Source organism: Neoarius graeffei, chromosome 15 (assembly GCF_027579695.1).
Source record: "Neoarius graeffei isolate fNeoGra1 chromosome 15, fNeoGra1.pri, whole genome shotgun sequence".
Taxonomy (NCBI): Eukaryota; Metazoa; Chordata; class Actinopteri; order Siluriformes; family Ariidae; genus Neoarius; species Neoarius graeffei.
Window position 1 is genome coordinate 33,085,453 of NC_083583.1, and position 25,379 is coordinate 33,110,831.

At 42.5% G+C, this 25,379-nt stretch overlaps 1 protein-coding gene across 8 annotated transcripts in view; it reads left to right on the forward strand.

Annotated features, from left to right (window-relative positions):
- Positions 1-25,379, forward strand: part of LOC132899354 (lisH domain-containing protein ARMC9) — a 122,400-nt gene that overhangs the window by 15,639 nt on the left and 81,382 nt on the right. For 6 of the 8 annotated variants that reach the window (XM_060941151.1, XM_060941149.1, XM_060941150.1 and 3 more), the window contains 7 exons: positions 742-912; positions 6,226-6,381; positions 10,305-10,397; positions 12,155-12,179; positions 12,515-12,660; positions 14,893-14,991; positions 16,060-16,095. In XM_060941151.1, the coding sequence (XP_060797134.1) occupies positions 742-912; positions 6,226-6,381; positions 10,305-10,397; positions 12,155-12,179; positions 12,515-12,660; positions 14,893-14,991; positions 16,060-16,095 (726 nt within the window). The remainder of the gene's footprint in view (positions 1-741; positions 913-6,225; positions 6,382-10,304; positions 10,398-12,154; positions 12,180-12,514; positions 12,661-14,892; positions 14,992-16,059; positions 16,096-25,379) is intronic. The other 2 variants (XM_060941147.1, XM_060941148.1) reach the window with 2 other exon arrangements.

Sequence of the window (25,379 nt, forward strand, 5' to 3'; positions counted from 1 at the left end):
ATACTCCCGCACCAGTCGAAGGGATCTCATCCCAAAGTGCGTCGAAACATATCTGTGAAGAATCTCAGTCATCCAGGTACATAGTAATCTACCAACCACAGATTACTATGTACCTGGATGACTGAGATTCTTCACAGATATAACTCAACTCAAATAATTTTGCAATAACAGATTACCTCTAAGAAGGTCCGGGTTCGAGCCCCATGGCCGGCGAGGGCCTTTCTGTGCGGAGTTTGCATGTTCTCCCCGTGTCTGCGTGGGTTTCCTCCGGGTGCTCCGGTTTCCCCCACAGTCCAAAGACATGCAGGTTAGGTTAACTGGTGACTCTAAATTGACCGTAGGTGTGAATGTGAGTGTGAATGGTTGTCTGTGTCTATGTGTCAGCCCTGTGATGACCTGGCGACTTGTCCAGGGTGTACCCCGCCTTTCGCCCGTAGTCAGCTGGGATAGGCTCCAGTTTGTCTGCGACCCTGTAGAAGGATAAAGCGGCTAGAGATAATGAGATGAGATGAGATTACCTCTAACCACCTCCAGTGGAGTACGAGTGTACTCCATGCTCACCAAGTCTCTGATTTGTGACATAACTTTAGATTTTTTAAAACTATTATAGCCATCATTTTTGGATAGAAAATGAAAGTGTGGTAGGCGTGTGTGCACTGGAGGACCTGTGAGCTGTTCACTCGTCCGTGTTCATGTTTTTTCAGACACATCGTTTTATGCGAACGTTTTCTCCATCTGCAGAAAGATCTGCTCAGCTCATTTGATGATGGAGACATGAAGGCTTTCTTCGATCTATGGACAGAAAACGTGCCTGAACACGTCCGTGACAGTGACCCTGCTGTACAGAATCTGGAGTTCTACCTCTACATTCACTTTGCCATCTATCCACTGAAGAACGCTGTTGGAAAGCAGGTATGCACTAGATAGAACTTGATGGCAATGGCGTCGATGAGGATGCCTCCGCCCGGTAGACTACACGCCTTATTAAGTTATGATTTGGGGATGGACATTTGACCTCACAGTAATCTTGATCTGGTGAAATTACTTGTATCAGCCTTGGAGATATTGTGTTCACAAGGTTTTCGGACAGACATTTGACCTCACAGTGACCTTGACCTTAGACCTTTTGATCTCAAAATCTAATCAGTTCATGTTTGTCCCAAAGCGCACAAATGGTGAAAGTTCGGTGAAATTCCTTTCATTAGCCTTTGAGATATCGTGTTCACAAGGTTTCGGGACGGATGGATGGACGCACGGACAGACGGACAACCCGAAAACATAATGACTCCTGCACCTTAAGGTGGTGGAGGCATAAAAATAGAAAAGTCTTTTATTGACATGGTTTCATATCACACTTTTATTCACATCGGTTTCTTAGTAGTGAGCAGAACATGATGGTGAAAAGAGAGATTTCATTATATTGTAGTACTGTTTCTGGCCAGCAGGTGGCTCTACTTAGTCAATAAACTTCTACAGATCTTCACTACGTGTCGTCTTCTTCTTTTGGCTGCTCCCGATTAGGGGTCGCCACAGCGGATCTTTCATCTCCGTTGCTCCCTGTCTTCCGCATCCTTCTCTACCACACCTGCCACTTTCATGTCCTCTCTCACCACATCCATGTATCTCCTCTTTGGCCTTCCTCGTTTTCGTTTGCCTGGCAGCTCCATCCTCAACATTCTCCTTCCAACATGCTCTGTATCTCTTCTCAGGATGTGCCCATACCATCTCAGTCTCATCTCTCTTAAGCTAGCCGCACACTACGGCGATCCACGCGGTACCGAACCGACCCATTTCAGAGCCGACTCCCGACAGGGCACGCACATATCCCCCGACTGTTGACGAGTGCAGTCGCGATTGAAGTGACACGTGACAACTTAATAGCTTTGTGATTGGCTATTGGATATAGTTACTGTTAAATCCAACACTTGAAGATGCTACAGGCTGAATTACAAATGACACAACATGGAATATGTAGGCTGCATGAGCTATTATTTCCAACCTTAAATAGTGCACTTATATCGGGGAGTTAAAGCGATTTGGAATTCAGCCACACAACTTGAGCAAAGTGGCTTTCCAGCCCACTGTGTCTATGGATAAAGCTTCAGTCTATGGAATTACAGTATATACCTGCATTAGGTGCTACCAACACGTATTTCTCGCGCTATAAATTGTGTTTAATGATGTCACGTGTTATATGCGAAAGATATGATTGGCTATTGCTAGCGACTCTCGCCGATCAGTCTGGCTCCCGATTAGTTTTTCGAATCGGCTGTGAGATGAGTCGGTACCATCGAAAACTAGTCTTTACGCCTGACTCGCGACTTCAGTTGGCTCGGTACGCTGAAAATCGGCGTAGTGTGCGGCTAGCTTTAGCTTAATTCCCAAGCTCTCCACATGTGCTGTCCCTCTGATGTGCTCGTTCCTTATCCTGTCCAACCTCCCATCGCAAACCTTAACATCCTCAACTCCGCCATTTCCAACTTTGCCTCCTGTATCTTCGTTAAGGGTACGGTCTCCAATCCAGACATCACAGCTGGTCTCACTACTGTCTTATACATCTTACCTTTCACTTTTGCTGGGACTTTCCTATCACAAATGACTCCCGAAAACCTTCTCCAACTGCTCCACCCTGCCTGCACTCTCTCTCTCACCTCACTATCGCAGCCCCCATTTTCCTGCACAGTTGACCCCAGGTACTCGAATTCACCAACTTTCTTTACGTCTGCTCCTTGCATCTTCACTACACTCTCATCCCCATTCTCATGATCTTCACTACATGTATTTACACTAATATATATAAAGATTAAAATAGTTGAGAGGACGGGCTGTTATTGGAACACAGTCCACATCAGAGTGGTATGATATGGCCAAAGTGGTGTTACTGTGATTATCCCATTGTTGATTATTTCCCAATAATAGCACAGCTCAATTTATGCAATTTATTAACTACTTATTAACTGAGCACGAGGTCTTTACAGGAAAATATCAGACCGAGGTTTTGACCGTACGGACCGAGCCGTAGGCGGGGTCTGTACAAAAAGTCAGAGGTCTGATATTTTCCTGTAAAGACTGCGCAAGTGAGGTAATAAGGAGTATATTATATGGCTTTTTTATTTCTAAGATTAAAATGGTCATTATAATGTGGCGTGACGCTGCTTTCAGTCACGTCATATTTGTAACGTAGTTGAGTCATGCATGCAGAATAAACAGCTAGCGGTTTCAAAACTGAATTTCGGTTAGCGGTTTCTGAATGCTCTTCATTGCTCATTATGCCTCCGCCACTGTAAGGTGCAGGAGGCATTATGTTTTCGGGTTGTCCGTCTGTCCGTGCGTGCGTCCGTCCCGAAACCTTGTGAACACGATATCTCAAAGGCTCATGCAAGGAATTTCACCAAACTTTCACCATTTGTGCGCTTTGGGGCAAACATGAACTGATTAGATTTTGAGGTTAAAAGGTCACAGGTCAAGATTACTGTGAGGTTAAATGTCCATCCCCAAATCACAACTTAATAAGGCGTGTAGTCTACCAGGCGGAGGCATCCCCATTGATGCTGTTGGCGTCGAGTTCTATCTAGTTTTTTCAATAACTTTAGCCCAGTGCACACGGGCAATTTTCCGTCGCTTGGTCGTGCAATTTTTTGACGCAAGCGAAAAATTGCTTCGTGTGCGGATATTTGCGACAGCAATTTTTTTTTGCTGTTGTTGTTGCTTGCGACAGATCGAAGGTATCAAACATGCTTGATATTCTGCTACGAACAAATCGGCAGTCACTGACTTGTTGCAGAGATATCACTGCCTGTGCGTGTCTTTGCGATGACGAAGCGATCACCTCCCCAGCTGCGAAGTAGTCACGTGATTTCCACGTGACTTGCATCCCCCTCCCCAAATCGCCCACTGGTCGCAGATAACGCACACACGCAGCTCCTCTACAGGGGAAACTTGCGTCCAAGAATTGCAATACACTTGCAACAAGAAGTCGCCCGTGTGTGTCGGGGTTTAGTGACTCTTGTTTGTCTTTTGTGTTTCGGACATTTTTTATTCAGTTTTGATTTCCAATTAATCTTTTTTTGTTGCTTTTGTTTGTTTTTTGCAACATTGAAAGCCAGCGCCTTGGAAAGAAAGTCTGTAATCGCCCACGGGCATTACAGGGAAAATACCACCCGCCAAGGAACCAATCAGAGTGCACGATTTTACCGGAACAAGCTCGTGCCATATAATAATATTCATTAAAGAACGACAGTGATGCTTTTTATCCATTTAATGTTCCAGAATGTTGGTGAAACAAGTTAGTTCTTGATCCAAGCTACAGAGAACCTGAAAAGCATAAACTCCTCTGTCCTGAATTTGTTGGCAATCTCAATGATACCTTTTTACTTCTGCCTGTTACAAAGAACTGACACTGGATAAATGTGAAATAAATGTCTCCAAACAAAAAACTTCACCACACCGATGATTTTTAAAAGTTTGTTCATGTGAAGTCCAAATCCCTGTGAATGAGCTGTTCCTACAGAAACAATAACATATTATAAAGTGTGCCTACAGTGCCTTGCAAAAGTATTCATACCCCTTGAACTTTTTCACATTTTTCCACCTTACAACCACGAACTTAAAAGTTTTTTATTGAGATTTTACGTGATAGACCAACACAGAGTAGCACATAATTGTGAAGTGAAACGAAAATGATAAATGGTCTTCAAAATTTTAAACAAATAAAAACCTGAAAAAATGTGATGTGCATTAGTATTCAGCCCCCTCTGCGTCAATACTTTGTAGAGCCACCTTTTGCTGCAATTACAGCTGCAAGTCTTTTGTGGTATGTCTCTACCAGCTTTGCACATCTAGACACTGAAATTTTTGCCCATTCTTCTTTGCAAAATAGCTCAAGCTCAGCCAGATTGGATGGAGAGCGTCTGTGAACAGCAATTTTCAAGTCTTGCCACAGATGCTCAATGGGATTTAGGTCTGGACTTTGACTGGGCCATTCTAACACATGAATATTCTTTGATCTAAACCATTCCATTGTAGCTCCGGCTGTATGTTTAGGGTCATTGTCTTGCTGGAAGGTGAATCTCCTTCCCAGTCTCAAGTCTTTTGCAGCCTCTAACAGGTTTTCTTCCAGGATTGCCCTGTATTTAGCTCCATCCATCTTCCCATCAACTCTGACCAGCTTCCCTGTCCCTGCTGAAGAAAAGCATCCCCATGGCATGATGCCAGCACCATGTTTCACAGTGGGGATGGTGTGTGCAGGGTGATGAGCAGTGTTAGTTTTCCGCCACACATAGCGCTTTGCATTTAGGCCAAAAAGTTCAACTTTGGTCTCATCTGACCAAAGCACCTTCTTCCACATGTTTGCTGTGTCCCCTACATGGCTTCTTATGCCTGTCTTTCAACAATGGCTTTCTTCTTGCCACTCTTAAAAAAAGGCCAGATTTGTGGCGTGTACGACTTATAGTTGTCCTGTGCACAGATTCTCCCACCTGAGCTGTGGATTTCTGCAGCTCCTCCAGAGTGATCATGGGCCTCTTGGCTGCTTCTCTGACCAGTGCTCTCCTTGCTCGCTCTGTCAGTTTAGGTGGACGGCCATGTCTTGGTAGGTTTGCGGTTGTGCCATACTTTTTTCCATTTTTGAATGATGGCTTGAACAGTGCTTCTTGAGATGTTCAGAGCTTGGGATATTTTTTTATAACCTAACCCTGCTTTAAACTTCTCCAGAACTTTATCCCTGACCTGTCTGGTGAGTTCTTTGGTCTTCATGATGCTGTTTGTTCTTCAGTGTTCTCTAACAAACCACTGAGGCCTTCACAGAACAAGTGTATTTATGCTGAGAGTAAATTACACACAGTAGGACTCTATTAACTAATTAGATGACTTCTGAAGGCAATTGATTGCACTGGATTGTATTTAGAGGTATCAGAGTACAGGGGGCTGAATACTAATGCACACCACATTTTTCAGATTTTTATTTGTTTAAAATTTTGAAGACCATTTATCATTTTCGTTTCACTTCACAATTATGTGCTACTCTGTGTTGGTCTATCACGTAAAATCTCAATAAAAAACTTTTAAGTTCGTGGTTGTAAGGTGGAAAAACGTGAAAAAGTTCAAGGGGTATGAATACTTTTGCAAGGCACTGTATCTTAGCTCATTGTTTAACAATACATTAATGATCACATGACATGTTAATTTGGCTATGTGTAATCTTGACATTTTAATTTTTCTCTGGAGGATCAGGCGGAGTTTGATGAGCGAATCAGTCATTTTAAAAACTTCTTGGAGACTAGAGGAGCCGTGCTGAGCCAAACCACGGAGTTCCTGCCGTTTTACGCTCTGCCTTTTGTTCCCAATCCTGCAGCACATCCATCCTTCAAGGAGCTCTTCCAGGTGACTATCATCTCCACTGCTGCTCGTCCTCTCTTCCACCTCAAACAGCACACTTTATACATTATGTTCACTTACTGTATATCTTTAAAACACTCTTGTTTTTTACGTCAAAGCTCAGGTTTTATTCATATCCGTCTCAAAACACAGTGAGCCAGACTTTACAAGCTTGTTTGGTCCCATCTCAAATGACTTTCTACTGATGTAGGGAGTAGGGTGCAGTTTTCTCTGCTGGATATCTAGTGCACTTTGTAAGATGAAGAAGCTTTTATTTCAGTTTCTATGCTGTGCTCTTTTTTTTTTAATCATCTACATTACACTTTATTTACAGTGGGGAAAACAAGTATTTGATCCCTTGCTGATTTTGTTGGTTTGGCCACTAATAAAGACTCGATCAGTCTGTAATATTAATGGTAGGTGTAGTCTAACATGCTGAGACAGAATATCACAAAGAAAATCAAGAAATCGACTTTAAAGAATTTGTATTAATTTATTTGCATTTTATTGAGGAAAATAAGTATTTGAACTCTCTTGCCAAAAGGACTTAGTACTTTGTGGCAAACCCCTTATTAGCAAGCACAGAGGTCAGACGTTTTTTGTAGTTGATGACCAGGTTTCTGCACATATTAGGAGGAATTTTGGTCCAGTCTTCTTTGCAAATGACCTCTAAATCATCAAGATTCCGTGGCTGTCGCTTGGCAACTCTGAGTTTCAGCTCTCTCCATAGATTTTCTATAGGATTCAGGTCTGGAGACTGTCTGGGCCACTTCCATGACCTTGATATGTTTCTTCTTCAGCCATTCCTTGGTTGCCTTGGCTGTATGCTTTGGGTCATTATCCTGCTGGAAGACCCATCCACGACCCATTTTAAGCTTCCTGGCAGAGGGAAGGAGGTTTTCACTTAGGATTTTACGGTACATGGCTCCGTCCATCCTCCCATTGATACGGTGAAGTAGCCCTGTGCCCTGTGCAGAAAAACACCCCCAAAGCATAATGTTACCACCTCCATACTTGACAGTGGGGATGGTGTTCTTGGGGTCATAAGCAGCATGTCTCTCCCTCCAGACACGACGGGTTGAATTGATGCCAAAGAGCTCAATTTTGGTCTCATCTGACCATAACACCTTCTCCCAGTCACTCTCCAAGTCATTCAGATGTTCACTGGCAAAGTTCAGGCGGGCCTGCACATGTGCTTTCTTAAGCAGGGGTACTTTGCGAGCACTGCAAGATGTTAGACCATTGCGGTGTAAAGTGTTACCAACTGTTTGCTTGGTGACTGTGATCCCAGCTGCTTTAAGATCATCCACTAACTCTGCCCGTGTTGTATTAGGTCTATTTCTCACCGTTCTCATGATCCTGGAAACCCCACGAGGTGAGATCTTGTTTGGAGCCCCAGACCTAGATCGATTGATGATCATGTTGTGAGTCTTGTACTTGCGCACAATTGCACCAACAGTTGTCACCTTAACGCCCAGCTTCTTGCTAATGGTTTTGTAGCCCATACCAGTCTTGTGCAGGTCTACAATCTTCTCCCTTAAATCCACAGAAAGCTCTTTAATCTTTCCCATGTTGGAGAGTTTGGAGTCTGACAAACTGATTGATTCTGTGGCCAGGTGGCTTTTATACAAGTCATTAGTGATATCAGGTGTCTTCAATTTAGGTGATAAGGTAATTTGGAGAGTCTAACTTGTCTGTATTAACAAGAACTCTTGATGGTTACTAGGGGATCAAATACTTCTTTTTCTCAATAAAATACAAATAAATTAATATAGATATTTAAAAGTTATTTTCTGGATTTTCTTTTTGATATTCTGTCTCCACATGTTAGAATACACCTACCATTAAAATTACAGACTGATCAAGTCTTTCTTAGTGGGTAAACCAACAAAATCAGCAAGGGATCAAATACTTGTTTTCCCCACTGTAGGCGTACTATTTAGGGTTTTAAATAATACCTTACACTATTATATGTAGTGCACTATGTATTCGGTAAGGAGCCAGTTTGGGTTTAAGCCAATTTTGTTAAAGGTATAGCTGATGGTAAAGTGTGAACTATCAGATGTGCAAAGTATAACAGTATTTTATTCTGTCCACATTCACTAGATATGAGCAATCGTGTGCTCTGATTGGCTACTTTACTACTAGGATATCAGCTCATATCCTTGATTTGCAAATGACGTCAAAGCAAAATAGAAACCCGGATGTCGGCCATGTTGGTGGAGATACAAATGCGGGGTCAAGCGACATGCCAAACAAATAATAGTCACGCGTGCGCAACTCTTTGTTTTTCCACTGCTTTAAGCGTTCTTTTAGCTCTGCCATATCTTTGTGCTGTATATGGTTGTGGTAACAACAGTACTCGTGACCGTGGCACGTTCCGATTTTTTAGAATTCTGTCCATGATTCAGAAAGAGGAAACTCAGAGACGAGGGGATCAGGACACTTCGTCCAATGACCATTTCATCCAATAGTTAAGACATTTCATCGAAAGCCTTTTTCAGATGCATTATCAATTATTTTATATTTCAGGTATTTCTGTGTTCGCAAACAAAGCCCCCGCAAGAGCGCTGCTCCGCGCCTAAAGATTTAACATGATCCAGCCGGCTTTAAAAATTAATAACTCTGCCAACGGAGCTCGCAGTGAAGCCAAATTTGACAGGTTCCTCCCTCTAAGCTCCCCCCTTGGCAAAAGCATGGTCTCAGTTTGGTAGGACTGCGCCTTGGCCCAGGATTCATGAACGAAGCCTCCGCGAGAGCGCTGCTTGGTGCCTAAAGTTTTAACATGATCCATACTATGGCACTCATTTGCTTTGCAAAAATGTGTTCTGCTTCGGTCAAATTCCATTTTTGACTTCCTCCTTTTTTCGAACAAAAAAATACCTGAAATATAAAATAACTTGTATTGTGTATGAAAAAGGCTCAGGATGAAATGGTCATGGGACAAAATAACTTGTATTCGTACTCGATGGTCTTATCTTCATAAAAGCCTGACTTTTTTTAAATAACATGGGTCAAAACCACACACATCTATCTTCGCTCGATCATTCAAATCGTGGTAATACTGAGAAAATTCAGCATTATTTACAGACACGCTTTCAGCAGCTGCCATCCCCGTTGCTTTGTATATCCACCATCATGGCGGACGCTCATGACGTAGCACATTTTGATCATATGGTTGCAACTCATCTATACTGTGAGTAGAGAAAAACAAAATGTCAGAGCATGTTCCTGAACCAACCAAGGACGAAATAAAAACTCTATTCGAAAACAAAACCCCAAAAATGATCAAGTATTTAAAAGAAACAGGAATAGCTAAAAGAATAGTGTTGTCCCCCCAAAAAACAAACAAACAAACCCAAAAAAAACCCCTCCTGTTCCACACTCCAACCCAGTTGGTGGCAGTAATGCACCTTTAAGTTGGTTTGCCAACCGCCAAAAAACCCTAAAGAAGAAGACCCCCCCAAAAAAAGGAAAAAAAAAAGAAATAAAATTTAAAAAAGGAACAAAATATGGAATAAAAGTATTTGATGGTAAGACATATCTTTTTTCATATTTTTTTCAATAATTATTATTATAGCATTTTTCACAGATTGCTACTGTCATTTCGCCAGTTTGTTTACATTCTTAGCGGAAATGATTTCGTCTGACATTTTGTATAAAGTTTTTATTTATCGAATTTGCAAAAAATAAAAATGCTCTGTTTCTCAAAATCCAGTGAATGTAGATATAATAAAACAGTTATTCGACTCAATCTCGTCATACATGGCTTATAGCCAACTCGGTGCTACACACCTCATCAGCTATCAGCTCATGTACGGCTTGATTTCGTGGAATAACTTAAATACAAAATGAGCATTAATAATAAATTGATAGAAATTTTAAGAAGTTGTGTCATTTTTGCTATGTGTGTTTGCCTTTGATTTCAGGACTCCTGGACTCTAGATTTAAGACAAAAGCTTGAAAAGGTTTTGGTCTCAGCCCTGAAAGTATTGGGTACACCGAGGCTGCTCACATTATACGTATCCTTTCCATTAAACACTGATTACACTCATCTCATCTCATTATCTCTAGCTGCTTTATCCTGTTCTACAGGGTCGCAGGCAAGCAGGAGCCTATCCCAGCTGACTACGGGCAAGAGGCGGGGTACACCCTGGACAAGTCGCCAGGTCATCACAGGGCTGACACATAGACACAGACAACCATTCACACTCACATTCACACCTACGGTCAATTTAGAGTCACCAGTTAACCTAACCTGCATGTCTTTGGACTGTGGGGGAAACCGGAGCACCCGGAGGAAACCCACGCAGACACGGGGAGAACATGCAAACTCCGCACAGAAAGGCCCTCGTCGGCCACGGGGCTCGAACCCGGACCTTCTTGCAGTGAGGCGACAGTGCTAACCACTACACCACTGTGCCGCCCGCTGATTACACTGAGAGAGGGGAAAAAAAAAAAGAAAGGTTGGTGAGGGAGCAACCAATTTGTAGCTGCTATAGCATACAAGGGAACAAGAACTCATGTGTTTCACAGATTTTAAACAACGTTACATGTAAGTACAAATGGATAAAAATGTGCCATCAAAGTCCTTCCCACACCATGTGGCGCATAGGGCGGCGCCGATCCCCGTTTCCGTAGCCCTCGGCCTCTCGCCTATTACATAGCTAGGGTTACAGTGGGGGGCTGGTCCTCTGGTAACCACGAGAGTTTGACTCCCCACTCACATCTGTATTGCAGCGTGCTTTGCCAGACGGTACCATTTTTATGATGGTCTTTGGTATGACCCGACCGTGAGTAGAACTCACGATCTCCCGATCGAGAGGTGGACACGCTAACCACTAGGCCACTCGCTGGTAAAAAGTGTGCCATAATCATTGGTAAATTGCTGTGGATTAAAACATTTAGGGATGTGCAGTTCTAGGCAAAAATAATATCAGTGTGGTAATTTGTAGGTTGAGAGTTGTGCTGTTATTTCTTTAGGTTACGTTCATGTTACATGGTTTGTCAGTTTTATGAAACGGTCTCCACTGATTACACTGAAGACTGTAGAGTACACTAATCACTCATCTTGAGTAAAGTCAAGTGTACTGGTGTGTACTGGCACAGGTTTATACTGCTCATGTGTCCTTTTCCCAGAGAGACATTCATGGCATTTGGCAGGCGCCCTTATCCAGAGAGACATGCACAAATGCTATGAGGTCTCGATCAGTAAATACATCCTGATACTAGGTCACGGACTAAGAATACATCAGTCCAAAAACTCTGTTGGGGAGGGAATATAAGCAAGAAGAGAATACAGACAATACTTTTTTTTAATGAAAGTGCTAATTTAAGTACTTCAGGAAGAGCTCGGTCTTCAGACATCACTTGATGACGGCCATAATACACAGACAGCAGGCGTGATAGGAGGATCTGTTTACACAGTATACCGAGATAATAGTGTTTTATTATGTTGGGGAGTGAAACCAGAGCATTTTATTTTTGCTGGAAAAACAATTAATTATTTAATTAAATTTGGATCCTTTTATTGACACAACAGCATTGGTCATAATTTGTTTCGTTGCACTTCAACAATCGACAATACACTCAACAAAATGAGTTTCCAGTTTATTAATGAGTTGATCAGCGTATCGGATGTATTTAGTTTTCAGAATCAGCAGAAATACTATTTATACACATTACATATATTAAATAGTATTGACCTACATTCGGGAGAATTAGTAGTTTTTATAAAATCTTGTACAATATCAGTGTTTTCTTAGCTTTATCACTACAGAGAGAGAGCACAAACAGCAACAGAGGTAATTATTTATTTACTGTTTGTATTAAAACATTCCCAAATGTTTAGCTTCATTTTTAAAAATGTATTTAGTTGATGCTAATATCTTTTATAGTGATTTTATTTTACATTGAACATTCTGCTGCAGTACTGATACAGGCCACTAAGTGGCCTCAGTGTACAGCTCCAACACTGTCATGCATTATAATTTTATAACACAAAGTAAAATTTACTCCTGCATTGTTTTTTTTTTTAAATTTATTTATTTTGTATATCAGATTTGAGTAAGTCCATATTCTGCTCTGTATTACTGAGTGTAAAGAAGCTCTGTGTGTGTGTGTGTGTGTGTGTGCGCAGAGCATAAGAAGCAGCTAGCTGAAGCAGAGAAGCAGGTTTCTGCGTACATGAAGAAGTTCAGTAAGATCCAGGCTGATTATCACAACCTCATCAGCCTGACTGCTGAACTGGTGGACTCACTTGAGGCTACTGTCACTGGGAAAATGGCAAGAAATATGTTTTATTTTCATTTCCTTACATTTAGCTTTTGTTTCTACACAGGTTATTTACTAACAAATACACAAGCTAGTATCCCTGCTTGAGCAACAGTTAGTTGTTTATTAATGAACCTGAAATGAATTAATTTCATTAATGGCATTTAGCAGATGCAACGTACAACAATCCTGGTAAATGCAGACATCCCATAATATCCTAACATCTTTTTTTTTATTGAAATAATGAAGATAAAGATGAGGTTTTATCTGGCCGTCTCTCTGCAAGGGAATGATGCACATTTAGTTTCATTCAAGTCACACAAAAGTTTTCAGTCCCACTCAATATGCAAACAACCTCAACACTGTACACCCACCATCTGTGCCGGGAAAACTGACGACACATTTCCTGTATTTGCATACTGCATATTTTTACAACCCCGATTCCAAAAAAGTTGGGACAAAGTACAAATTGTAAATAAAAATGGAATGCAATAATTTACAAATCTCAAAAACTGATATTGTATTCACAATAGAACATAGATAACATATCCAATGTCGAAAGTGAGACATTTTGAAATTTCATGCCAAATATTGGCTCATTTGAAATTTCATGACAGCAACACATCTCAAAAAAGTTGGGACGGGGCAATAAGAGGCTGGAAAAGTTAAAGGTACAAAAAAGGAACAGCTGGAGGACCAAATTGCAACTCATTAGGTCAATTGGCAATAGGTCATTAACATGACTGGGTATAAAAAGAGCATCTTGGAGTGGCAGCGGCTCTCAGAAGTAAAGATGGGAAGAGGATCACCAATCCCCCTAATTCTGCGCTGACAAATAGTGGAGCAATATCAGAAAGGAGTTCGACAATGTAAAATTGCAAAGAGTTTGAACATATCATCTACAGTGCATAATATCATCAAAAGATTCAGAGAATCTGGAAGAATCTCTGTGCGTAAGGGTCAAGGCCGGAAAACCATACTGGGTGCCCGTGATCTTCGGGCCCTTAGACGGCACTGCATCACATACAGGCATGCTTCTGTATTGGAAATCACAAAATGGGCTCAGGAATATTTCCAGAGAACATTATCTGTGAAAACAATTCACCGTGCCATCTGCCGTTGCCAGCTAAAACTCTATAGTTCAAAGAAGAAGCCGTATCTAAACATGATCCAGAAGCGCAGACGTCTTCTCTGGGCCAAGGCTCATTTAAAATGGACTGTGGCAAAGTGGAAAACTGTTCTGTGGTCAGACGAATCAAAATTTGAAGTTCTTTATGGAAATCAGGGACGCCATGTCATTCGGACTAAAGAGGAGAAGGACGACCCGAGTTGTTATCAGTGCTCAGTTCAGAAGCCTGCATCTCTGATGGTATGGGGTTGCATTAGTGCGTGTGGCATGGGCAGCTTACACATCTGGAAAGACACCATCAATGCTGAAAGGTATATCCAGGTTCTAGAGCAACATATGCTCCCATCCAGACGACATCTCTTTCAGGGAAGACCTTGCATTTTCCAACATGACAATGCCAAACCACATACTGCATCAATTACAGCATCATGGCTGCGTAGAAGAAGGGTCCGGGTACTGAACTGGCCAGCCTGCAGTCCAGATCTTTCACCCATAGAAAACATTTGGCGCATCATAAAACGGAAGATACGACAAAAAAGACCTAAGACAGTTGAGCAACTAGAATCCTACATTAGACAAGAATGGGTTAACATTCCTATCCCTAAACTTGAGCAACTTGTCTCCTCAGTCCCCAGACGTTTACAGACTGTTGTAAAGAGAAAAGGGGATGTCTCACAGTGGTAAACATGGCCTTGTCCCAACTTTTTTGAGATGTGTTGTTGTCATGAAATTTAAAATCACCTAATATTTCTCTTTAAATGATACATTTTCTCAGTTTAAACATTTGATATGTCATCTATGTTCTATTCTGAATAAAATATGGAATTTTGAAACTTCCACATCATTGCATTCCGTTTTTATTTACAAGTTGTACTTTGTTCCAACTTTTTTGGACTCGGGGTTGTATAATCTTGTATTTGCATATTAAGCATGTAATGATACAGCAACACTCACTCACAAATTATTCAACCCAGTTAAAGTTTTGTTGTTAATTAATAAATTTACTGGTAAAGTAAAAGTTTAGGAAGTGTTATTATTTTCATCTCTCTCTCTCACACACACGCACACATATTCACAGCCTTGTGTTTTTTTATTTGTTTGTTTGTTTTTAATAGTTTTCCCCTGAGTATCTGCAGAGTATATGTATGCGCCTCCTCAGTGGACACATGAGCCAGAGTGCTGCTCATAGCATCGATTTTACGCGGCCTGGAACAGTGAGTCTCTCTCTCTCTCTCTCTCTCTCTCACACACACACACACACACACACACACACACACACACACACACACACACACAAATCAAAATTTTAAATGGAAATTACAGTCTTTAACTCCATGACTTCTAGACTTTTTTTGAGTTAATGTCCCGTTTACTAAAATATTCGCTTCATTTATCACAATTTATCACATTAATATTTAACATTTAGATTACAGTTTGGGCGGCACGGTGGTGTAGTGGTTAGCGCTGTCGTCTTACAGCAAGAAGGTCCGGGTTCGAGCCCCGTGGCCGGTGAGGGCCTTTCTATGCGGAGTTTGTATGTTCTCCCCGTGTCCGCGTGGGTTTCCTCCGGGTGCTCCGGTTTCCCCCACAGTCCAAAGACATGCAGGTTAGGTTAACTGGTGACTCTAAATTGAGCGTAGGTGTGAATGTGAGTGTGAATGGTTGTCTGTGTCTATGTGTCAGCCCTGTGATGACCTGGCGACTTGTCCAGGGTGTACCCCGCCTTTCACCCGTAGTCAGCTGGGATAGGCTCCAGCTTGCCTGCGACCCTGTAGAACAGGATAAAGCGGCTAGAGATAATGAGATGAGATTATAGTTTGCTGCTTGTTTGATTTCTAAAGCTGGATATGAGTTCTATATGTATCAAATTGTCACAATTTTAGTTAATTAAATTAGTTTTTTAAATAATTTTAGTTAATTTAATTAAAGGCAAAATTTAAGTTACATGTTAATTAAAATGTCCAACCTTTCCACATTTTGAGTCGGAGCTTTGTATTTTAACATGGTAGCACGCCGCTCTGAGTTCTCACTCCATAATACACCAGGACAAGGAAATGTGACACGACTGATGATTGTGTGGGTCTTTTGAACTCTCTGCTGTTCAGTGGTTAAAGGGTGTAGATCCAGGAACATTAAATATTTGAAAAGAGGGCGCAACGTTAATAATTATTGAAAAGTAAACAGTTACTCCATTGTATATCATTTAAATGACACTAGCCAAATTCTGTTTGTTTTGCTGAGTGTTTCCTCACACACTTCTTCCTGTGTGTCTATGTGTGAAGGGATATTACTCTATGACTCCTTATGATGATGGATATGTAAGTTTCTGGTGTATCTTGATATCTTTTTTTTTTACTCCGCCCTTTCTCCCTCGTCCTTTATGCTTGTCCCTCTGCTCGCGATCCTTTACATTCATCCTCTTCTCCATTAGCATGTCTCTGGCTTTCCTTCAGTTCCTTTAACATGAATGTGTGTGTTCACTGTAAGGATGCCTGTCTTTGTTCTGTGGAAGCCCAACAATAAATAACCATTTATTATTGACCATTTAACTTGTTCTAAACCTCCTCCTCAATCCTGTCCTCCTGTACTAAAGTTCCTTGGTCATGACATTTCTTTAGCAGGAGCTTAATGCTGTATCATGTATTTAAATTTAGCGTCTTGTACAAAGAACATGACTTTTAGTAATTTGGTTGCAATTCTTTGCCTGAAGATGAAACCTAAGCTTTGCAAACAGTCATATTTTAAAATTAAAACTAAACTCATAAAAATGTCACTTTCAGACTCTCAGGGTAAAATTTCTATTCTTACCAGGAGGTGTGTGTATGTGTATATACACACAGCGCCCTCCACAATTATTAGCACCCCTGGTTAAGACGTGTTAAAAGCCTTAAAATAAATTCAATTTTTACTGCAGAAGCATAATCTCACACTGAAAATTGTAGAAAAATATAACCTTTAACTCAAGTGAATAAAAAAAAAATCCCTGACTAAGAAATAATTATTTTTCATAAAATCACCTGTTCCGGCGGCACGGTGGTGTAGTGGTTAGCGCTGTCGCCTCACAGCAAGAAGGTCCTGGGTTCGAGCCCCGGGGCCGGCGAGGGCCTTTCTGTGTGGAGTTTGCATGTTCTCCCCATGTCCGCGTGGGTTTCCTCCGGGTGCTCCGGTTTCCCCCACAGTCCAAAGACATGCAGGTTAGGTTAACTGGTGACTCTAAATTGACCGTAGGTGTGAATGTGAGTGTGAATGGTTGTCTGTGTCTATGTGTCAGCCCTGTGATGACCTGGCGACTTGTCCAGGGTGTACCCCGCCTTTCGCCCGTAGTCAGCTGGGATAGGCTCCAGCTTGCCTGCGACCCTGTAGAAGGATAAAGCGGCTAGAGATAATGAGATGAGATGAGATGAAAATCACCTGTTCCACAATTATTGGCACCCATAACAATTCCTAGAAAATAAATGTAATTGAAGCATTTCTGTCATTTCTACTGTAGTTTATAAAGTTGATCAGAGTATCTAGGAACCTGTAATTAGTAATTCATCACATCCTGTTTCCCTGGGGTATAAATATGATGTGACACAGAGGCCTATTTCTCTTATCCACTCTTCAACATGGGAAAGACAAGAGAACGCACCATTCAAGTAAGGCAGATGTGTGTCGACCTTCATAAGTCAGGCAATGGCTACAAGAAAATAGCCACTCGCCTACACCTGCCCATATCTACAGTCAGAGGAATCATCAAGAAGTTTAAAACAACTGGAACAGTGGCAAACAAGCCTGGACGAGGATGCAAGTTTATCTTGCCACCACGCACAGTGAGGAGGATGGTAAGAGAAGTAAAAAGTTCTCCAAAGCTCACTGTTAGAGAATTGCATCAAAGAGTAGCATCGTGGGGTCACAAAGTCTCCATAACAACCATCAGGCGCTATCTACATGCCAACAAGCTGTTTGGGAGGCACGCACGGAAAAAGCCTTTTCTCACTTACAAGCATAAACGTAAACGTCTGGAGTTCACTAAGCGGTACTGGGACTTCAACTGGAGCCGTGTGCTTTGGTCAGATGAGACCAAGATATAGCTTTTTGGCAACAAACACTTTAAGTGGGTCTGGCGTAACACAAAAGATGAGTATGCGGAAAAGCACCTAATGCCCACTGTGAAGTATGGGGGGAGGATCGATGATGCTGTGGGCCTGTTTCTCTTCCAAAGGCCCCGGGAACCTTGTTAGGGTGCATGGCATCATGAACTCTTCGAAATACTAGGACATTTTAAATCAAAATCTGGTGGCCTCTGCCCGAAAGCTGAAGATGGGTCATCACTGGGTTTTTCAGCAAGATAATGACCCTAAACATGTGGCTAAATCTACACAAAAGTGGTTCACCAGACACAAAATCAAGCTCCTCCCATGGCCATCTCAGTCCCCAGACCTCAACCCAATTGAAAACCTGTGGGGTGAGCTGAAGAGGAGAATGCATAGGAGAGAACCCAGGACTCTGGACGATTTAGAGAAATTGTGCAAAGAGGAATGGTTGAAGATCCCTCTCTCTGTATTGTCCCTTCTTGTGAAATGTATAGGAGAAGATTAAGTGCTGTTTTGTTGGCGAAAGGGGATTGTACAAAGTATTAACATCAGGGGGTGCCAATAATTGTGGCAGACATGATTTCATGTAAAATAATTATTTCTTAATGTGAGAATTTTTTTTTTCTCACTGAATAAATGCACTTGAATTAAAGGTTGGAGTTTTCTCTTTTTTTTTTTTGCATTGTTGTCCTATATTATTTTTAAAAAATAAATTCATTAGAAGCCTAAGAACATATCTTAACAAGGGGTGCCAATAATTGTGGAGGGCGCTGTGTGTATGTGTGCGCGTGGAGGGTGCTGTGTGTATGTGTGTGAGTGTATATGTGTGTGTGTATGTGTGTGTGTATATATATATATATATATATATATATATATATATATATATATATATATGAGTGATTCCACGCTTATGGGTACTGAAATGGGGACATGAACTTATTTTTAAAAATTCACCTAAACCATTTCTTTTTTTACCATCAGGTCACAAAACATGTAATCTTTAATGAATGATATGTTAAAAGATAACTTTAATTTTCTGAGATGTAATAAAAAGATATTTATATGCCAAAGTCAGAACGTAACAGAAGTGTTGTGGACATATATATTCTCAATTTTAACAATGTAGAATTACTTTTTGAAACATAGGAAGGTGATGTTTTAGCAAATATAATTAATAAACGTGTAGTAGAATAAACATACACATTCTTTCAATAAGATTAACATGGTATATAGCTAGATTGTAATTAATTTGTAACAGACGCGAGATGGACAATCGTAACAGAAGTAATGTAACAGACATCATTTTGGAACTCATAGGCTTGACTTTGGCATATAAATATGTTTTTATTACATCTCAGAAAATTAAAGTTATCTTTTAACATATCATTCATTAAAGATTACATGTTTTGTGACCTGATGGTAAAAAAAGAAATGGTTTTAGGTGAATTTTTAAAAATAAGTTCATGTCCCCATTTCAGTACCCATAAGCGTGGAATCACTCATATATATACACCTTTTTCATATATATACACCTTTATTTTTATATATATATATATATATATATATATATATATATATATATATATATATATATATATATATATATGAGTGATTCCACGCTTATGGGTACTGAAATGGGGACATGAACTTATTTTTAAAAATTCACCTAAAACCATTTCTTTTTTTACCATCAGGTCACAAAACATGTAATCTTTAATGAATGATATGTTAAAAGATAACTTTAATTTTCTGAGATGTAATAAAAAGATATTTATATGCCAAAGTCAGAACGTAACAGAAGTGTTGTGGACATATATATTCTCAATTTTAACAATGTAGAATTACTTTTTGAAACATAGGAAGGTGATGTTTTAGCAAATATAATTAATAAACGTGTAGTAGAATAAACATACACATTCTTTCAATAAGATTAACATGGTATATAGCTAGATTGTAATTAATTTGTAACAGACGCGAGATGGACAATCGTAACAGAAGTAATGTAACAGACATCATTTTGGAACTCATAGGCTTGACTTTGGCATATAAATATGTTTTTATTACATCTCAGAAAATTAAAGTTATCTTTTAACATATCATTCATTAAAGATTACATGTTTTGTGACCTGATGGTAAAAAAAGAAATGGTTTTAGGTGAATTTTTAAAAATAAGTTCATGTCCCCATTTCAGTACCCATAAGCGTGGAATCACTCATATATATACACCTTTATTTTTATATATATATATATATATATATATATATATCATAGATGTTGAATTTAATTTTAAAGTAAAGGGATTATACTCTCTTAATACTCTTTAGACCTAGAATGACATGCAGGTTCTGTTTCTTTCCTGTGTTCTTTTTGTCTTTTTGATTTCGTTGTCTCAAAATATTGTATTTAAAATCAAAATTAAAAGCGCACTATTTATTGAAAACAGTGTTGTTTTCGTTAACGATGACAAAATGATTTCGTTAATGCACCTTTTTTTCATGACTAAAACGAGACAGTGACGAGCTAAACATAACTCTTTGATCACGAAAATATGACGAGATGTATCTGTTGTTTTCTTTGACGAGACGAGACGAAAATGTTAGTGGGTTGGCTATAGGACTATCAAAATGCATGGCGTTTCCTCCAACGGTGCGTGCAACCTGTCTGCCAAATGCTGAAAATATCAGCAATGTACCTGCATCCTGTCCTTGTTTGGTCCCGCCCACCACCAGGCATGTCCGGGTACAGTTCATGGACCATGGTGGCAGCAACGCCAGCACAAGGGCTTGGTGGGCGGAAAAGACGTGATGATTTATGGACATGCTTTACACATTAATCCAGCAGAAAATAAAATGGAATGCCTTGTAGTGGGAGACAGAGGTACACGCTGTGGGTATAAACTATGTGGCAAGAATACGACCAACCTCAAGAGGCATCTAAAGGCTCACCATGCTGCTATTTCTGCGATGGTAAGATAACGTTACAAGAAGTCCTTAACAGATCATGTATACGTTTGCTGGCTTTGGTTAATGTCACTCAACAGTCGGTCTGTGATGAATTTCCTATGAAGTTTTCCAAAACACAGTGACCTGGCGAAAATGAATGGGATCGCTAGCTTCATGCTAAAGTTGGCTTGGTTAAGCTAACTTAAATTCAATTAACATGTCATGAGTAAAACTTGTCCTGCAGGGACTATTGGTGGGACAGCAACTGAATGCTGTGTCATATATTAACCCATATTTGAGTTACTGTGAAACATATGGGGGGGAAATGTAGCTTTTCAGACCTGTTGCTGTGCCTTAATATGTCTAAATGAGTAGCAGCACACCTGGCTACTCTAACGTTAGCAGCACGTTTAGCCATCATATTTACATTAACGGACAGCGTGGCCATCTTCTAGTTGTGTGTTCATTATGACATGTTTGTGCTCTATCAGCGCATTGCGACATGTTAAACGGAGGCAGAAACACGAGTCTGTGAATAATGGAGTATACACACTAGACAGCGTTTATGTAGACAGACATCCCAAGTCTCCCGGAAGTTCCGGGAATCTCCCGCATATTGATAGTGGCTCCCTGATGCCCGCAAATTGGATAATATCTCCCGGAATCGAGAGCAAGCGAGCAAGAGCGTGCACGCGAAACATTAATGTTTGCATCGCGCATATGATGGAGTGCGCGAGGGAGAGCAAGAGAGACTGCGTGTGTGCCTGTTCATGTAGTGCATGCTAGACAAAGAGCATCCTGATTGGTTTACAGACATCCAAACTCATTTCAGGGAGGTGTCGTGACAACCCCCCCCCCGATGGGAAAAAAGTCATGCGTCACGACACCTCCCTGAAATGAGTTCCTGCAGGTTGGGATGTCTACAGTGTTGCCAGATTGGGCAGTTTCCCGCCCAATTGGGCAGTTTTGAATTCTACTTTGCGGGTAAAAAATGGCTTGGGCTGGTTGACAAAAATTGGGCAGGTTTGACGTTAGTTCGGCGGGTTTTTATCAGAGGCTTATAAATATTTCGCACCAACATTCTGTGTGAGAATGCAGCCAGAGACACTTATATAGCCTTAGAAGGACTTTGATGCAGCACATTCTATGTACTATCTACGTCCACTAGTCTACATCCAATCCAATCCATATTAAACACTTCTGTGACCCAATCAGAGATCGTGGGCATCAAACGACACAGAGTGCAGTTACTGAACGACGGCTAGTCAAGATGCCAAAGTGGGCAAAATACAAAAAAAAAGTACAGAAAGGAGTGGGAATGCACTAAGAATGACGCAATCCATTCTCCATTTTCTCTTCTCATGTTACATTCAGCCATGCATCATAGCCTAACTTTTTTTTTTTTAATTAAAGTATACAACCCTGATTCCGACAAAGTACAAATTGTAAATAAAAACGGAATGCAATAATTTACAAATCTCAAAAACTGATATTGTATTCACAATAGAACATAGACAACATATCAAATGTCCAAAGTGAGACATTTTGAAATTTCATGCCAAATATTGGCTCATTTGAAATTTCATGAAAGCAACACATCTCAAAAAAGTTGGGACAGGGGCAATAAGAGGCTGGAAAAGTTAAAGGTACTGTGGCAGCGGGGGCGTGGTCAAGCATCGGTCTGTGACCGGAGAGCGGAGTCAGGGAAGGTAAGTGGCAGAATCACTGCACCTGATGTCTATTAACGTGTGTTTGTGTGTCTTCCCCAGTGACCGCGCCCTACATAAGGAGAGAGAGAGTAGAGGAAAAGAGATCTCTCCCCAACCAGACGACTTGTGTGTGTGTGTGGGTGATTGGGAGAGTGTGGTTGCAAAGCTGAAAAGCAAAAATAAAAGTTTTGAGAACTCAGTTCTGGCCTGCCGTCCTTCTGTGCTCCACCCACCCCTACGAAGTGCTACAGTGGTGCCGAAACCCGGGAAGGAGCACAGAGAAGAACAGCTCCATGGAGTCCTCCCCCTTCGCGGACCTGGTCCACGCCCTTGCCACGGCCCAGCAGAGCCAGCACCAGGTGCTAGTCACCCTCCGGAAGGAGCAGGAGCAAAGGTTCGAGGCCCTGGTGCTGGCGCAGCAGGAAGATTGACAGGCGTTCCGGCACCTCCTCATGTCGGCGGGGTCCACCACCTCCACTGCCGCAGGCCCTTCCCACCTCACCCTAACGAAGATGGGCCCGCATGACGACCCCGATGCCTTCCTCACGCTCTTTGAGCAGGCAGCAGAGGCCTCGGGCTGGCCGGTGGAACAGCGCGCGGCGCGCCTCCTCCCCCTGCTAACAGGCGAGGCGCAACTGGCCGCGCTACAGCTCCCCACCAACAGCTGGCTGGTCTACGCAGACCTCTGCCGGGCCGTCCTCCAGCGTGTGGGGTGCACCCCCGAACAACACCGACAGCGTTTCCGTGCTTTGCGCCCGGAGGAAGTCGGCCGGCCGTTCGCGTTTGGCCAGCGACTCCGGGACGCCTGCTGGCGGTGGCTGAGGGCTGACAACCGCGACGCCGAGGGAATCATCGATCAGGTCACCTGACTACCCGAAGGGACCACGGAGTGGGTCCAGTGCCATCGCCCGGCGTCGCTGGATCAGGCAATCGAGCTGGCGGAGGACCATTTGGCGGCTGTTCCAACGGCAGGACAGCAGATCTCCTCTTCTCCCCTCTCCTCTCTCTCTCTCTCCCCTTCCCCTTCTGTGTCTCGATCTCGCCCCGTTCCCCCACCGTGGAGGCGGGGGCCGGCTCCACCCCAGCCAGCCCGCTGCACCCGCGGTGCCCTCCCATTTCCCACTTCTGTGTCTGTCTCTTGCCCCCCTCAGGTGAGTGAGCCCCAGAGCACCGGTGCAGAGAGAAAGCCCAGGCCGGTTTGCTGGCGCTGCGGGGAGACGGGCCACCTCCAGCAGCAGTGCTCGGCAATGGAGGTGGGCGCGGTGGTTTGGATCCCCGACGCGCCAGGAGCCGCCCTCAATCGGGCCGGAGTGTATCACATACCGGTGAGTGTCCAAGGGGATGCATATCAGGCGTTGGTGGACTCTGGCTGTAATCAGACCTCAATCCACCAAAGCCTGGTGCAAGACGAGGCATTGGGGAGAGAACAATTGGTGAAGGTGTTGTGTGTGCACGGGGATGTTCACAACTACCCTTTAGTGTCAGTCCACATTTTTTTTTCGAGGGGAAAAATTTAGTGTAAAGGTGGTGGTTAATCCCTGCCTTACCCACTTGATAATTTTGGGGACTGATTGGCCGGGATTTCGGGAGTTAATGAGGCATTTAGTGAAGAGTGGGTCCTGCCATAGTTCAGCAGGGGGAGATCCCGGTGTGGCATTGGCAGGAGCAGCTGTTGCAGAACCGTCTACGTCATCACCACGTCAGAGTGAGGAGCCGCAGGCTCCTCCTCCTCCTCTCAGGGAATCCCTCGTGGATTTCCCGTTAGAACAGTCGCGGGACGCGACTCTGTGGCATGCGTTTGACCAAGTGAGAGTAATCGATGGTCAAACGCTCCAGCCAAACGCCACCCCGTCCTTCCCCTATTTCTCCATTATGAGGGATAGGTTATACAGAGTGATGCAGGACACTCAGACTAAGGAGCCGATTACACAGCTTTTGATTCCAAAGAGCTGCCGGGAATTAATATTCCAGGCGGCTCACTTTAATCCCATGGCTGGACACTTGGGGCAGGATAAGACACTATCCCGAATAATGGCCCGGTTCTATTGGCCAGGGATTCGCGGCGATGTCCATAGGTGGTGTACAGCATGCCGCGAATGCCAGTTAGTAAATCCAGCGGCCATTCCAAAAGCACCTTTGCGCCCTCTATCATTAATCGAGACTCTGTTCGAAAGAATTGGGCTGGATCTCGTCGGGCCATTAGATCGGTCAACACGAGGGTACCGCTTTATTTTAGTTCGGGTGGACTATGCAACGCGATACCCAGAAGCAGTGCCTCTTCGCAATATCTCAGCACGCAGTATTGCGGAGGCGCTCTTCTGCGTCATCTCCCGAGTCGGAATCCCCAAAGAGATTCTGACTGATCAAGGCACCTCGTTTATGTCACGCACACTGAGTGAACTGTATGGGTTATTGGGAATTAAGCTGATCCGCACCAGCGTTTATCACCCACAAACGGACGGTTTAGTCGAACGGTTCAATCGCACAATCAAGAACATAATTAAAAAATTTGTTCGCGAGGACGCACGTAATTGGGATAAATGGCTCGAACCCTTGTTATTTGCAGTGCAAGAGGTCCCACAAGCCTCCACGGGGTCCTCCCCGTTCTAATTATTATATGGGCGTAAGCTGCACGGTATCCTAGATGTACTGCGAGAAAATTGGGAGGAGGGACCTTCCCTGAGCAAAAATGAAATTCAATACGTTATTGACCTGCGCGCAAAACTCCACGCACTCACACACCTAACCCAGGAGAATTTGCGGCAGGCCCAAGAACGGCAAACCCGCCCGTACGAGACGGGTACGCGCCTTAGGGAGTCTGCACCGGGAGATAAAGTACTCGTAATGTTGCCCACATCAAGCTCCAAATTGATCA